The 15,296-nt window shown below is 45.5% G+C and overlaps 1 protein-coding gene across 5 annotated transcripts in view; it reads right to left on the bottom strand.

Annotated features, from left to right (window-relative positions):
- The window catches only part of LOC147701905 (uncharacterized), a 232,412-nt gene that overhangs the window by 195,142 nt on the left and 21,974 nt on the right, over positions 1 to 15,296 (bottom strand). For 4 of the 5 annotated variants that reach the window (XM_086930533.1, XM_086930535.1, XM_086930536.1 and 1 more), the window contains exon 2: positions 11,020 to 11,417. In XM_086930533.1, the coding sequence (XP_086786659.1) occupies positions 11,020 to 11,356 (337 nt within the window). In that variant the 5' untranslated portion in view covers positions 11,357 to 11,417. The remainder of the gene's footprint in view (positions 1 to 11,019; positions 11,418 to 15,296) is intronic. The other variant, XM_086930534.1, reaches the window with a different exon arrangement.

Below are 15,296 nucleotides of genomic sequence, written 5' to 3'. Positions count from 1 at the left end.
TGTGAAGAGAGCCAAAAAGACAAAACATACGGAGCATTCTTCTTCCCTAAGTATCACAGGATGTCCAAGCACCTCGAAATACACAGGAGGTCTAAGCACATCAATGATATCAGGAGGTCCAAGCACCTCAAGAAATCAGGAGGTCCAAGCACCTCAAAGAAATCAGGAGGTCTCCCCCTCAAAGACATTGGGTGTCCTACAAGGCACAGATTTTACTGGTCTCGGAAGCGGCATGCTTATTTTAGATGGTCAGATTGGCACACAAAATATTAACATGGGGGAAGAAGAACTTCAGAATTAAGGACCACTGTGTTGTGTATATGCTTTCTGTTGTTTCCCTGTTGGGAGCGAGGCATGGAATGCCGCTGCATTCTTACACGATGTTCCAGTCCATGAGTCAGTTGCTGCCTGTATGTTGGACTGGAAGCTGTGCTGCCTGACTCCCGCCTGTTCTACTTCTGCAATAAACTTCTTACAGGGTGTAACTGTTGTCCCCCTTCTTAACAACTGCCGACGACTGGGTTACCAACGTGTGCAAACCAAGGAAGAATTCTATTTTATTTTTTTTTTTAAAGGAAAACTAAATTCAAGGAAGGAAGTATTCACCAAGCGGTTTTGCATCTTTTAGCGAAGTAGTGGCTAGAAGAACAGACTACGCTACTATCATCTTCACGTAAAGACATTCTGGGATCAAAGAGAACTGCGAGTAATTTAATTTTAAAGTACGGGCTTAGCGGGCCTCTTACCATTACAACTGCCAGTCAGCCACATCTTTCGAGCGGTGGAAGAATTCGGAGACTGTGCGCTCTTAGTCAGCTGTGACGGAGTTACTGAGACACGCATGACCGGCGTGCGCATTTCTGCGCGTAAAGTCATTACATGGGGTTACGCTACATGACCCTACGTGACAGCCATTTTGTATTTGTGGCTGTCGTGGCAACTCCAGGTATTCATGACTTTTCGGAATTACTAGCAAGGTCGTCAAGAAATTTTTTTTTCCACCATTAAAGGAAATAATAAAAACGGAACAGGTGAGGATGTCGGGCAGGCAGTTTAAATTCATTTAAGATATTTTGATGTTTTATTTTACGTATCTTTAAGCAGACTTACACTTTTCCTTTGAGTTGTTGTTAACAATGGTAAAGTTATTGGCATGGTTATTCCTTTGATGATTACAAGAGAACCACTAACGTAGATCTACTCTGGATTACACACTTTGCATACTTTTCTATATTAATTTTTCTATGGAAGAAGGTTGTCACCAAGAAGAAGAAGTTATGGCACAACTGAATTTTACAATCAGTCATCCCCATTCCTTTTGGCCAACTGGACCACGTCTGGCAATGGAATGGCTGGAGTGGAAGGAGTATTTTGTTAACTACATCAAAGCTGTAGACGAGGCAGGAAAATGAAAGCTGATCAAATGAAAAGAATTTTGCTACATTCCTTAGGACCTGTAGGGTTGAAAACGTATACTTGTGTGCCTTAAATGGCCATAAGTGGAGAAATGTATTTTTTTGAAGCGGCTTTAAAAGACCTAAATAAGTACTTTGCACCTAAAGTTTGCATTGGTGTTATTCGCTATAAATTCTTCCAAAGGAAACAGAACAAGGATGAATTAGTAGATGAATATGTAGATGAACAAGAGACTTGCAATTGACTAAAAGTTTGGGAATTTACATGATGACTTTCTACAGGATCAACTTGTCATGCACTGTTATGTTATGTTATGTTAAAGAGCTCTTCTATAGTGCACGAGTCACACGGGGGCATCTTGGCGCTTACCTAGAAGATAACAAAGAGGACCAGATAAAAACTGACGTGAAGAGGAGACAGAGTTAAAACAAAAAGGTTTTGAGTTGTGTCCTAAAGATCAGATAAGAAGAAGATTTACGTAAGGCCTCTGGTAGCGAGTTCCAATACTTGGGAGCAATGTATGAAAAAGCTCTGCCCCCCCGTACGGGTGAGTCAGATACGGGTTTTTTTTAGAAGGGCTAATGAATTTGACCTTACATTGCATCCAGATACCAGCTTACAAAGCTTTTTTTGCACGTAACAGGGACCCGTTACGTTTATTGCTTTAAAAGTGAGGCAACAGATCTTGAAGAAAGATATTTTTTTTACTGGAAGCCATTGAAGCTCTCTAAGCAAGGGACAAGATGAAGACCCCGAAGGGCAGTTTAAGACCATCCTCGCTGCGGTGTTTTGGATCACTTGGAGGTTACCAGTAGGGTCTCACCCACTTCTGCCAGTAGCGCATTTCCGTAGTCGAGGCGACTCAGAACAATCGCCTGGACCACCGTTCTGCGATGTTCTAACAGCAGGTAGGGGAGTATCCTGTGGAGAAGGCGAAGGCTAACATAACAGGAACTTGTAATATTCTTGATATTGTCCTTCATGGTAAGCTTGTGATCCAGTTGTATTCCCAGGCTTTTTACTGAGTTGGTGGGACTGGGGGCCTCTCCCAGCTGAGATGGCCACCAGTCAGTCGTCCAGATGTTAGAGGCTTTGCCAAGGAGCATAATCTCGGTTTTTCCGTGATTGAGTTGGAGGCAGCATTCGGTCATCCACTTTGAGATGGCAAGCATTCCTGCCGAGAAACGGAGTTTCTCTTTGGTGGAGTGGGAGCCAGTTGGAAATATCAACTGAGCATTGTCAGCATACAATACTATCTCAAACATGTATGGTTGGCCAATTTTGGCCAGGGGAGCCATATACACGTTGAAAAGTGTGGGGCTAAGATATGAGCCCTGAGGTACACCCTTATACAGCAAGAATTTTTGGGATGTAAACGGGCCCAGAGTTATGGTTTGCCATCTATCTGATAGGAAGTTCTTAAGCCATTCCAGCCCTAATACCGCACTCATAGAGTCTCTCCACAAGCAGTCGATGAGAGATGGTATTGAAAGCTGCGGAGAGATCCAAGAGTATCAGTATTGTGGATCCTCCGGCATCAAGAGTTCGTCTTATTGAGTCGGTAACAGCCAAAATAACAGCCAAAATGGCCGTCTCTGTACTAAAAGCCGGGTGAAATCCCGACTGCGAGGGGTCAAGAATGCCATTTGATTCTAAATAATCACTTGTTGATGTCTTTTTTACTGAATCGGGTAAAGGTGCCCCATGCCGCACTGAACCGCATTGAACCACTGAGTTGGGCAGCAATAAACATCTGTTTTTCAGCGCCAAGAGACCTTGTTGAGGTGAACGTGCGCATTACAAATACACATGATATGTTACGTTATGTAATTTCGACCTGTAAATGAACTGAGTCCCTGTTAACCATATTCCAAGTGCCAGATCTCCTTTCCCTAAACTGTACCACGATTGGCACAACTTCATTTCCCCTTTAAGTCCCCAGTAAATTGTACACCTGATACCCAGGGCATGGGGACAGTAGAAGGTCCCCTAGAGACGCCGGACCAGGTGGTGCTGCTATCCAGGTCCAGGTGCAGGACAAGAGTTGACATGGCACACGGTGCCATGCCACCCTCACACTGCATAAGATATAGGTAAGCCACCCCTAATGCAGGCCTTTAGCCCTAAGGCAGGATGCACTATATCTTATGTGAGGGTCTATCAGCATGAGCAGATATGCCCCTACACCAGATGTCTTCAAACTTTTGGATGCCGAGACCCCCCTCTCAACATTTTGAGGTGTAAGGACCCCCTCCTGACAAACATTTCTAAACCTGTAGGCAGGGCTGTTGGAATTAACATCAGAAAGATTTCTAGTCAACCTTTGTGAAGGGCCCACCACTCTGCAGGAATACATGCTGCCACATTAGAAGCTCACCTGGCCCTGGCCGGGAGAATCATGGGTCCCTTAAAACCCTGGCGGTTTTCTTCAGAGTTAAGCAGTTTACCCATGCAGTTTTCCTCTCACTCCCTCCCTTCCATCCCTCTCTCCTCTCCCAACCCCGGATCCCTCTCTCACTTTGCAGCCCATTTTCTTTCACCCATTTTTTACAACTTCTGAACTCTCCCCATTCAACCTCTCACTTCACCTTTAATCACCCCTTGCTATTCTGTCTTTTTACTGCCCTCATCTCTTACAGTCTCTCGCAATTATCTCATGGTCTCTCACAATTATCTCATGACCTCTCTGGTCCCGTCACCTCCCGTGCCCCTCAGCACTTCTCATTCACCAAGTCTCTCCATTCAACTTATTGTCTATTTGTATTTTACATCTCTCCGGTCCCCCATTCATCTTTCACATCTCTCCTTTGTTCTAACAGAAGCCCTCACCTTTGGCTCACACTCACTTCTTGCGTGTCCACACTACTCTTCTGCAATTTACATTTCTCCTCATCCCTGACCTCTTCAATCAAATTCTCTCAATCCCTTGCTGTCCTCTCTCATCCTCTCATCTCTCCTCACCAAGCATACGAGTCGGACCTGTATGCTCCTCTCATCCTATGCCACTCTGCTTATTGTTACCTAATTCAAGAAGGCATGAGTTGCCTGTCTCACGGTTTTGATGCAGGCTGCGCAGTTATGGAACTTGCACCCTCCTTTGCTTTGCTCCACCAAGAATTGATTATCCTTTAGGAAGATATAAAAACCTTTCTCTATGCTTTGTAGGTTACCCCATTTGGCTGGTTCTCCATCTCCTTCTGTGTGTTTCTCATTTGCCTTCAGGCAGCAGATGGTTATTAGCCCCAGGACATCTTTTGGTAACAGAAGCGCACTACAAATGTAAATAATAATAATTGGCAGAAGCAGGGGAGCCACTAGACCAGAACTTCTGGGGGAAGGGTACTAACACTCCCAGCCAGGGCTGGCCCTAACACTGGTTGCACCCGGTGCAACAGTCTTTTTTGGTGCTCCACCTCCGTTTCTTCCTTCTCCATGAATTCCCTCACTACTACTCACCAACAATGCACCTCATCTCTCTATAACACCTTTCTGACAAACATTTCATTTTTATAGTTCTACTCATAGTTTACTCACACTCATTTCTGTGATCTGCATGGTACATATTCTTTGTAGCAGGCAAATAACCCCTCTGCGCTGTGTAGGTGGCAGGAGTGCCCATGTGAGTGCACGGTGAGCGATGCAACAGTGTGAGAGTAGGGTGAGAGGAGTGACTGCAGGGTGAGTGAGGCGGCTGTACGAATTTGGGTACGGATGCAAGTTCAGAATGGGATGAATAGATGTATGCTTACTACTGGGCTTGTTTGAGTAAGTTGTATATTCAGCAGTGAGGGGGACAGGTGAGTGAAGTGTCACATGAGTGCAGGATGAGTAGTCTGCTTGTGTGACTGCAGGGTGAGGTATAGGGTGAACAGCGCAAGTGCATTGTGAGTGCAGAGTAATCACTGTGAGTGCAGGGTGAGCAGGTGAATGGTGTGAATGCATGGTGATCAGTGTGAGTGCATTCTTATCTCTATGAGGGCAGGGTGAGCGTGAAAGTGAAGGGCGTGAAGGAGGAGTGAGTTGTCTGAATGCAGGGTCCATTCCCAGACACTTGAAGTAACCCAGCATGTTACTGACGGTGGCGTAGGGTTTAGGATCGAAGTTAAACTATTGCTATTATGGCAGGGTGGAGGAAATAAATAATGTGCTGATCCTGCAAATAAACTTCCAGTCTTATGGATACGGTTGCCAGTAGATTATTTTGATGGCCCAGTTGGTACAAAAATAAGCAGGCACCTAAAGCTGTATTTTAAGCACTTATATGTGCATACTTCGAACAGAAAATATAAATAGAAAGTACTTTTAATTGTGTTCTAGGACTGCCTCAATGATCCATGACTGATAATTAAAAAGAAAAAACACTGAAAAGTCGCATAATGAATGAATACATACTTTTTTATTTATAAATCTATTTAGTGTCAAGAGGAGGTCTCTGCAGGCTCTTTAAACAACACACACAGGCATTTTACTTTTGGCAACCCTACTTTATATTCCTTTTCATGAAATACATTCTCACACTACACCAGTAAATGTAAAATATAAATGTAAGGAATAGGCAGAGTGGGACCCCGGGGGTACTGGAATCAGGAAAAAAACACTAAGCCTCTGTAACCAGTTTACAAACGCATGTAAATATGTAAATGGTCTTTAAAGACCTGTGAAAAACTCTGACAGGGGTGATGGAGACAAGACTTCAGACACTGCCCATCTGAGGCCCCAGCAGCTCATACTGCAGCAGCCCGGGCTGAGACACAGGGGAAGAGGGGGGCTGAATCCCTTGGGCCTGAGCATAAGTGTGACTGGGAGCGCGACCCCCTTTGCATCGCTCCACGGCCCCCCTGGGGGTCGCGCCCCACAGTTTGAAGACCCCTGCTCTACACTGTCAAGTCTGTTCTGGGTGGTGTAAAAGGGAACAGGAAAGCCATAAAGAGTACATGGGCTGAATACTTGTCAACACGACTTTCCTAGCTCCATGATGGCTTTACTGATTTCTAAGACGGTTAATACTAAACATCTTGTCTTTATAAATCCTTGCTGGTTCCAGTGTCTGATTTATTGATACATTTGCACATGAGACCCTTTTAGAGGGTTCCCTGAAATCTAACCAACCACTGGTGCTGTTCCTGTCTAGTTTTGGCCAGACATGTTTCTGGACCCCTGGAGAGCCAGAGCCAATGCCGGCATTGGGTGGAGTTGGTCACACCTTCCCCCCTGCTTGATCTGCCTTGGCAGAAGCTGGAACTTCAAAGGACATGCTGCCTTTGAACCCTACCCCCGGGCCTTTGCTGTTTAAAAGCAGATGGCAACCCCCCAGTCCTGCACCACTTTTGACCGGAGGACTGATGGGAAAATTGGGTAAAGTCAGAGGAGGGCCTACCTTCATCCTGTACCACCCCCTCAGGTGGGGCAGGCCAGGTAGACCCCACTTTTCACAATTCGCCATTGTGAGGATGGGGAGAGTAGCCTATTAGGAGTTAGGGTATGCCCACTCCCCACATGGGGTGTGCATAAAGAGGGTTTAGGCACCCTACATGTAGGCAGGCCTTTGGCTACTACCTGACCTCTCCTAAAAAAGCCCCTAAATTCAGAATTTAGGTGGCTCCCTGAGAACCTGACTTCAGATTTGACGGACACAAGAAGACAAGAAAGATCACCGCTGTGGTTCAAGAACTGAGACAGACACAGAAGACACTGGTTCAAACCCCCGCTGCTGCTAAGGACTCGACCATTGCAACCTGCTGTCTCTCCTGAAACCTTCAAGGTCTCCAAGAAACCCCAGAGCCCTCCAGCCTTCTGCAAATTGCCAAGAACCTCCCTTTGGGCTCGAGGCGCTAGTCTCCGGCATCCACTGGAAAAGAAACCGCCGTGGTTACCGACCACGCACACTCCATGTCGACACAGTGCAGCATCTCAGGCCTGTTGGTTCAGCAGTCCAGTGGAACCGACCCCTGCATGCCTACACCAACTCTAGGGATCCTCTCAGCACAACGGCCATCGCTTGAAACAGCCCCATTCCTCAGAGCCGGTACCCTATTGCCAGTGGCATAGATGGCATTAATCAGCAACATTGGCATGCATCACTCATGAGGCCTTACCGCTACCGGTGACCTCTGAAACCAGCACCCAAGACCTCTGGTACTCCTGCTCCAGGTGCAACCTGACTGCCTGCTTTACCCGAGTCCTGGGTCCCCGAAGACTTTCATGCCACCTGTGAAGATGACCTCTTACCTTCCACAGGACTGTGGTGATCTGAAACTACATTACTGCTATTCACTTCCATTGCTTTCCCTGCTGAACATGATGGTAAATATTTGATGGTATCGATCGCTGAGTGCCTAGATACCGAAAGTACTACTTACTTTGAACTGCACTGCATTTATTTCAATAACCACAAGTATCTAAAGTATTATTCAAGTATTGAATCTGTACAAGGTATATTTACGATTTGAAGTCCTGCTTCTAAAAACATATATATAAAATCTTGGTATTTTTATACAAAACTGGTCTTGGGTTTATTCTTGAGCATGTGTCTCATTGCCTCTGTGAGTTCAACAAATGCTTAACACTGTCCTCTGGTAAGCCTAACTGCTCTCCCACACTACCACAAAAAGAGAGTTAATATTATCTACTAGTTGCCTCTATCTTTGCACTTTCTACATAGTGTATTTCAGTATAGTACACTGTACAGAGAGGCGGTATCTTACATTGACACTCACTCTCCATGCTGAACAATGAAAGCATTTCTGTGGCAAAGGAATGAAAGTTGATGCATCCATTTCCTGCTGTGAGCGTCGTCCACTTCTTCTACTATACCACTCCAATAGTTTTGCCCTGTGCCAAACACTAAAATGAAGAAACACTGCAGCATAATATGCCACTTGTAGCAGAATACAAAATACATATCTACTGAGCTGTGCAGGGGAGCAGATGCTATCAAACTATCAAAATAAAAACCACAGGGTCAGTGGCGGTTCTTACATGGGGGCGTTTGGGCGCCGCCCCCCCTGCTTTCTCGCCCTGCGAGAAGGCAGAACAAATGCTAGTTATCATATTATATAAGTTATATAATATGATAACTAGCATTTGTTTGTGCCTTCTCGCACGGCGAGAAAGCAGAACAGTTTCCGTGTTTACAGTGGGAGTGTTACTCGAGGGCAGGGGGAGTGGCTTGGGGGAGTGGCTTGCCCACTATTGTTAATACTGACTGTTTGGACAGCCTGAGGCCGGTGCCCAAACAGACAGTATTAACTACAGTGGGAAAGCCACTCCCCCAAGCCACCCCCCCCTGGCCTCAACTCTCCCTGTTCTCTGTATGCTGCAGCAGCAGCATACGACAGAAAACTACGTCACCTGGGGCAGCCGGCCGCACCAATCAATCTGCGGCAGTGGAGAGGGAGGCTGCCTGTCGCGCCGCCTTCCTGATGACGTGCTGCAGCAGGACAGGACTTCAAAACGAGGACGGCGGGAATCGGGACGGAGTCTCTGGTAAGTTTATTATACGATTTTATTTAAAATATATTGGTTGTCCCTCATTTCCAATCCCCCCAACCCCCACCCCGTAATGCCGGCGAATTAGAGCCCGCCATTAAAGGCTGTTCACCCAGGTTAAGACTAGAAACGGAGTTTTGAGTGATTCGGGAATCGGCCGCATTTTCTTTTCAATCCTGCATGCTCGCAGCAGTATATTTATAGATAGATTTCTGGCACGGAACCGCTTTTCTCCCTCATCTGATGGCAATATCCGAGGCCCTGGTGCCTCGGGCTCTGTAGTGTGGCCGGCAGGTTGGAGCAGCCAAGTGGAAGCATCGTCTGCAGAGTTGCAGATGGTAAAAGATTTTATGACAGGCCCAAGCATGAGGTCAAGCCAGCTTCCTTTCCAGCTAGAGAAATTCTTCATAAAACAGAATGTTGCCAGGGTGACGGAGCGACGTGCCATGCTGGGACATGAACATAAAGGACTGCAGGTGTTGGTAGTTCAGCGGGATAACACACCCGCTGCAGAGAGATCTGCGTGTTACTAAAAATCACTAGTAGGAAAGAGGTTCACTCGGATTGTCATCGTCTGAGGTTAGTTAAACGTTTATAGCTGCAATCGGCACGTTATTTATATTAAGCTACAGGTCCGAGTAACACATACATCCTGTGCTTGAAATGGAAAAATAGAAGTGCAGGTACTCTGTACCAGAGTACCTGCTAGTTTTTGAATAGTGCCAGCACTCTTCAATTAAAAGCATTACGTGTCTCTGGGGATTGCCTGTACTCTCCCATTGAAAGTATTACATCTGCCTTGATACACACGTATTAACCTCTTTCTACACATCTGCAAAGGGCTTCTAGTAACACAGCACACCCAGAGAGGAGAGAGAAAGTTGGAGGGGGGAGAGGGCGAGTCAGGGGAACAGGTTCTTCTTTGATGGAATACCAGATGAAAATAAAGCGCATTTAGATTTTAGCCCATTACTACCTTTTGGAGACAAGTTCATGGGGAGCCAGGAAACTTATTTGTCGATGTTTGTTTTGGTTTACCTGGCTCTAACAGATCGTGGTTGAATGATGTCAGTCTTCGGGGCGCAAACACGGCTGGGGGCAATTGCTGAACGTCTTCGCATGCAGTGACTAACAGCCTACAACTACAATAACGCCAGTGTCTGTGGGGAGGTTGCTTGCATTCTCGGGTCTGTGCTAAGCACCCCCACCTGCTCAGAGGCCCCAGCAGACGTGGTATTATCTACTGTAGTCTGTCACCAGGCAATGCCAGGCCTAGACAGGCTGTAATAAAGGAAACCTATTGAGTGCAGTGCAGTGAAGGGTGAGTGATGTCTGTGTGAGTGCAGGGTGAGTGATGTGTGTGTGAGTGCTGGGTGAGCAGTGTGCCTGTGTGAGTCCAGGGTGAGTGATGCCTGTGTGAGTGCAGGGTGAGTGATGTCTGTGTGAGTGCAGGGTGAGCAGTGTGCCTGTGTGAGTCCAGGGTGAGTGATGCCTGTGTGAGTCCAGGGTGAGTGATGCCTGTGTGAGTCCAGGGTGAGTGATGTCTTTGTGAGTGCAGGGTGAGTGATGTCTGTGTGAGTGCAGGGTGAGCAGTGTGCCTGTGTGAGTGCAAGGTGAGTGATGTCTGTGTGAGTGCAGGGTGAGCAGTGTGCCTGTGTGAATCCAGGGTGAGTGATGTCTGTGTGAGTGCAGGGTGAGCAGTGTACCTGTGTGAGCCCAGAGTGAGTGATGTGGATGGGTGATTGCTGGCTTAGTAATGTGTCAGGGAAGGGTGAGTAATGGGTCTATGAGTGCAGGGTGACTGTGCCTATGTGAATGCAGGGAGAGAGATGTATCTGTGCAAAGAGACTTGTCTGGCTACTCCCAGAGATGTATTCGCCAAGCCACCTCTTTCTCAAATGTGCTTGAGAATACACCATTTGCCCACCCTTTTTTCAAAATGTTCTCGTGGGAGAACCCCCGAACCCCCCATAGGTGGTTCGGCCTTGCTTGCTGCACTCGCTCGCCACAGTGCAGTATTTACGCCCCACCACTTTCAAATGTCACCAGCCGCCACTGCACAGGGTTATATATGAGCCATTTACATGAATTAGGAAAGAACATTTGTATACTCACTACTTTTCTCGTGTTGCTCCCTGAAGACTGGACGGCCAGCCTGCTGCCACATTCGTAGCATAATACGGTAGCGGGGAGTTCTTTTGCTGTTATGTGTCCCATAAAGGAGTCTATATTCGTGCTCCAAGTGGAAAGCACGGCGCAGAACCTTCCACTTTGCACGGCATTGTTTCCAGGTGCGCTGATACCCATCTCTCACTAGATGCTGAGTAATTGGACCCCACACAATGACCTTAGCATGGCGAGAGGACATCAGAATATCCAGATTTCCTGACTTTTGGACACCATTCAGAAGACTCTTGATCTCCTCCTGAAGCCATATTTTTCCTCTAGGCATCCTGGGCAGACCAAGTCATACGCAGAGGGAACGACTGTCTGTACAGAACCCTTCATGCAACCTAGAGTCACAAAAACAAAAATAAGTTTGTTATGCAGTTGTATAATGTTCCCTTATAATAATACACCATCGTATCAGAATGAAAGTGAACTTATTTCAGCATGCCTAGTGGCTCACTTGGCATGCAAATCTACTTCAAGGGCCTCTATTTAACCAAGTTAATGATGAAATTACAGGTTCAAATCTCGGCACGTCCACTCGTCCTTTGATTCTTATGGGCCCAATAAAATGATTACCACTGAATTAGGTAACAATAAACACTTGTAAGTGGTAGGAAATTGATTCAGCGGTGCACCAACAGACTTATGTTATAAAGCATTTCAGAGACTGCTATAGTCTGTCAGTCACAAAAACGTTATTCGGTCAATTGTGGCCATAAAAAACAGAGGATAAATACATTACACAAATAAACAGAGCAGCATTACAAAATAGAGAACACATTCAGGGATAATACCGTTATTTTCAAAGAAGGCACTACATAAGGTACATTCCAATAGGGCAGATAGGTCTCATACTAAAGACTAATAAGTTTTAAACGTTCAAAAATTAGATCCGATCCTAACATACATATATAAAAGAGGTGAGGTGGTTATATTGAGCCATATTTCTTTCTAACACCCAGTGAAAGGCAGGTACAATGTGCCACTGCCGTGCGAATTTTATCATTCTCTATCCCTTGAAATCGATCTTTATGGGAGTTCGTATTAAAGGAGCGAAAATTGGGCCACAGAAATCGCTAAAATACCTAGGAAGCTACATTTCATTAAGTATAAAAATATGTTCAACATTTTGCTCAGTAAAATTCACAACTCCACAATGACTGATTTTTCAGTACGATAGAACGTGACTGCCCTTTTAAGGGCTTAGATGACAAGCAGCTTAGTCCCACTCACAGGCTGGTTGCCGAAACCATGGGCAGAGATGACAAGTTGCAGCAACACATTGCACTCTGTGACGTGTTTCAGCTGTAACAACATCACAAGTAGTGGCTCAACAATCCCAGCATAGAGAGCGCTACTGGTTCAAAAGCCAGCTCTAGGCAGCAGCGGTCTGGCGTGACACTTGAAGTCCTCTCTCGGCAGGTGAGTCCTATGCAGAAGCATAGGAAAGGGCCCACGAGGGGAAGGGACTGATGTTAAGTCACTGCATTAGTCAGTTAACATAACAGACATGGTAGAGTTGAGCAGATCTGCGTTTATGAGAGAACATCAATAAGGTCAGTCAATAGCATGACAAAAGAAGAACAACTGAACTACCTAGGAACCACACAGTGCATTGTAAGTAAAACAAGTCACGTCATCACATTCCACACATGCATTAACATGACACTATGATATAGAATACCACACGTCTTCCTCCTACAAACGTAACTGAAACACAATAACAAACCCTCAACTCACTTTGCCCCTCACATACAATGGCATCACTCCAACCAAACATCAAGCACCCAAGAAGTCTGGGTATGTAAACCCCCCTCCATCTGAAAATGCTCTTTCATCAACACACAATTTTGGAGCATTTACCATACACCAGAAATAGCCCCTGCACCAGGCTTCCTGTCATTACTCATTCTAGACCATTGACTCTGTCCCGCTCAAGCATTACATCTTTTTCCATAACCTCTACAGTTTTACATGAACCAACGCATATTGGCCCAATATTAATTCAACACTCTGCCATATCTCAGTTCTACTGCAGTGGATCAAACCCATACCACCTCCTCCGACTCACTGTCTACCCATGAATTCCTTACTGATAACATATATATTAATTGTATGCTTACCATCACCTCTGGTCACAGCCCTTCCTTCTTATGAAAGTACATATGCTTCATTCTCCCTTAGGTAAAAGTCAACCTTCATCTGAAACTTTTCTTCCAACTTCTCTCCAATAACCAAGCTCGACATAACACGCCTTCTCTTCCAACAGCATAAACAGGCTTACTTTAATTAACAGTATGTCCGGGACATTAACAAATTGAATTGCAGTGTTCTCTTCCAAGACACACATGCTTCTCGTGCCCACTGAATAAATATTTTAAGTACCAAGTTCATTCTCACAACATGTTCACTGGATTCGGGGCGAATTAAGTCAATACTCATGTTCTATCCTGCACTTAATAAAAAAAAAACACTTCCTTATTTAAAAAAATATATATTTACTTGGATATTTATAGCACTTTTATCCAAAAAAACTGTTATAGGGCCAAATCGGGACGCGCACTAGTGTGAGTGTGAATCTTGACGTGACAAGCTGTAGCTGCATCTAACGCGCTTCTATAAACTGCATTTCTTGACTTTTAATCTATTTTATCTACTTGCTATTTGCACAAGCACTGCCTACCTGCTCATTTCTGACGCCCTCTGTTCGCCGCCCGCTCCCCGGTCCACAACAGGTTTTCCCGATTGCTGTGGAGGGAGCGGAGGCAGGTTTTACTTCCAGGCTAGAGGTGGGGGAGGCAGAGCATACATTCAAATGCTTACTGCTTCGCGCAGCGGACGAGCCGGCAGTGCGCCAAAGGCAAGCCCGTCTGCACCCGAATGGGGCCTGGCACCAGAACCCTTGCTCCAATCTTTAACGGAGAGAGAACTCACTACATGCTCTTCGGCCCAAGCCTGGTCCTAACTGCTCACCTCTCATTCTTGATACAGTTTCTTCAAACTGCTACTGTTGTGGCTACACCTTTTCTACATGTCGAAAAGATAATTTGACACCTCTTTTAGCCAATAAGGATGCTGTTACAGGTACTGAATTCCCTTTTTTTAAGTCTTCACTGTAGGTAACTTCCTCAGCATAAGGGAGATATAAATGACCTCCTGGTTGATTCTCAACCTAATGCCCTTTTCCTAACGGAGACTTGGCTAAACGAGAGTTCGGGCCCCAATATTGCTTTTGCGCTACCTCCTAACTACAAGTTTCTTGGTAAAGATCGTGTAGACAAGATTGGAGGGGGCATAGCAATACTTTTCAAAACCTCTTATGTGTGTAAATGGGAGGACTTATGCTTCAAGGACTGTGAAGCCGGCCTGTTCAAACTTTTACTCTCACCTCATTTTATCCTTTCAGGGACCCTAATCTACCGTCCACCGGGACCAGAAGGGCCATGGGCAGCTGCATTCCCTGATCTCATTGCCCCCTTATTACTGGAAGCCACTAACTTTATGATTTTAGGCAATCTTAATTTACATTTTACTGAAGCTTCTTGCACTACCAGCTCCACTCTTATTTTGACTTGGCTGCAATGAATGTTTCTCTCTCAATTCAGGCCATACTCATAAGGCTGGACACTTCTTAGTCCCCATTTTGTCTCGTGCCAGATTGCCATTCCTATTCCTTGGTCCGAGCATTTTCTGGTTGAATTTAAACATGAAATGCGCCTTAACATTTCCTCTCTCCATCCGGGGTCTAGGAATTGGAGAAATTGGAAAAAGCTAGATATTGACTGTCTGAACCTCCATCTCAATAACACCATGCCTGTTACCTCAATAACTCATGTAGATGACGCTGATGTCATCCATAACTGGCTGGCATCATGGATTGACACATGTCTTCCGTTGTCCAACAAAAAATTGGATCACCATCGCCCTCCCCCCCCCTGGTTTTCCGAAAAACTGAAGATAGAAAAAACTAAATGTAAACATTTTGAAAAACGTTGGAGGAAACATTACGAGCCGACAGCCAAATCCACATAAAAATTAGCTTTAAAAAGCTATCATTCAATGTGCAATGTTGCTCGGGTTGAGCCCGCTAATCACAATATTTTACGATTACAAAATTGCCCTAAAGTTTTGTTTAAAGTAGTGAGGGAACTGTCAGGCGCTACTAGTCAACCTGAGCCTCCGGGTTTTGATTCTAAACACTGTGATGAACTGGCGGAGTT

This window comes from Lissotriton vulgaris, chromosome 7 (genome assembly GCF_964263255.1).
Source record: "Lissotriton vulgaris chromosome 7, aLisVul1.2, whole genome shotgun sequence".
In the NCBI taxonomy this organism is placed as follows: domain Eukaryota; kingdom Metazoa; phylum Chordata; class Amphibia; order Caudata; family Salamandridae; genus Lissotriton; species Lissotriton vulgaris.
This window is presented reverse-complemented; position numbering and strand designations above follow the sequence as displayed.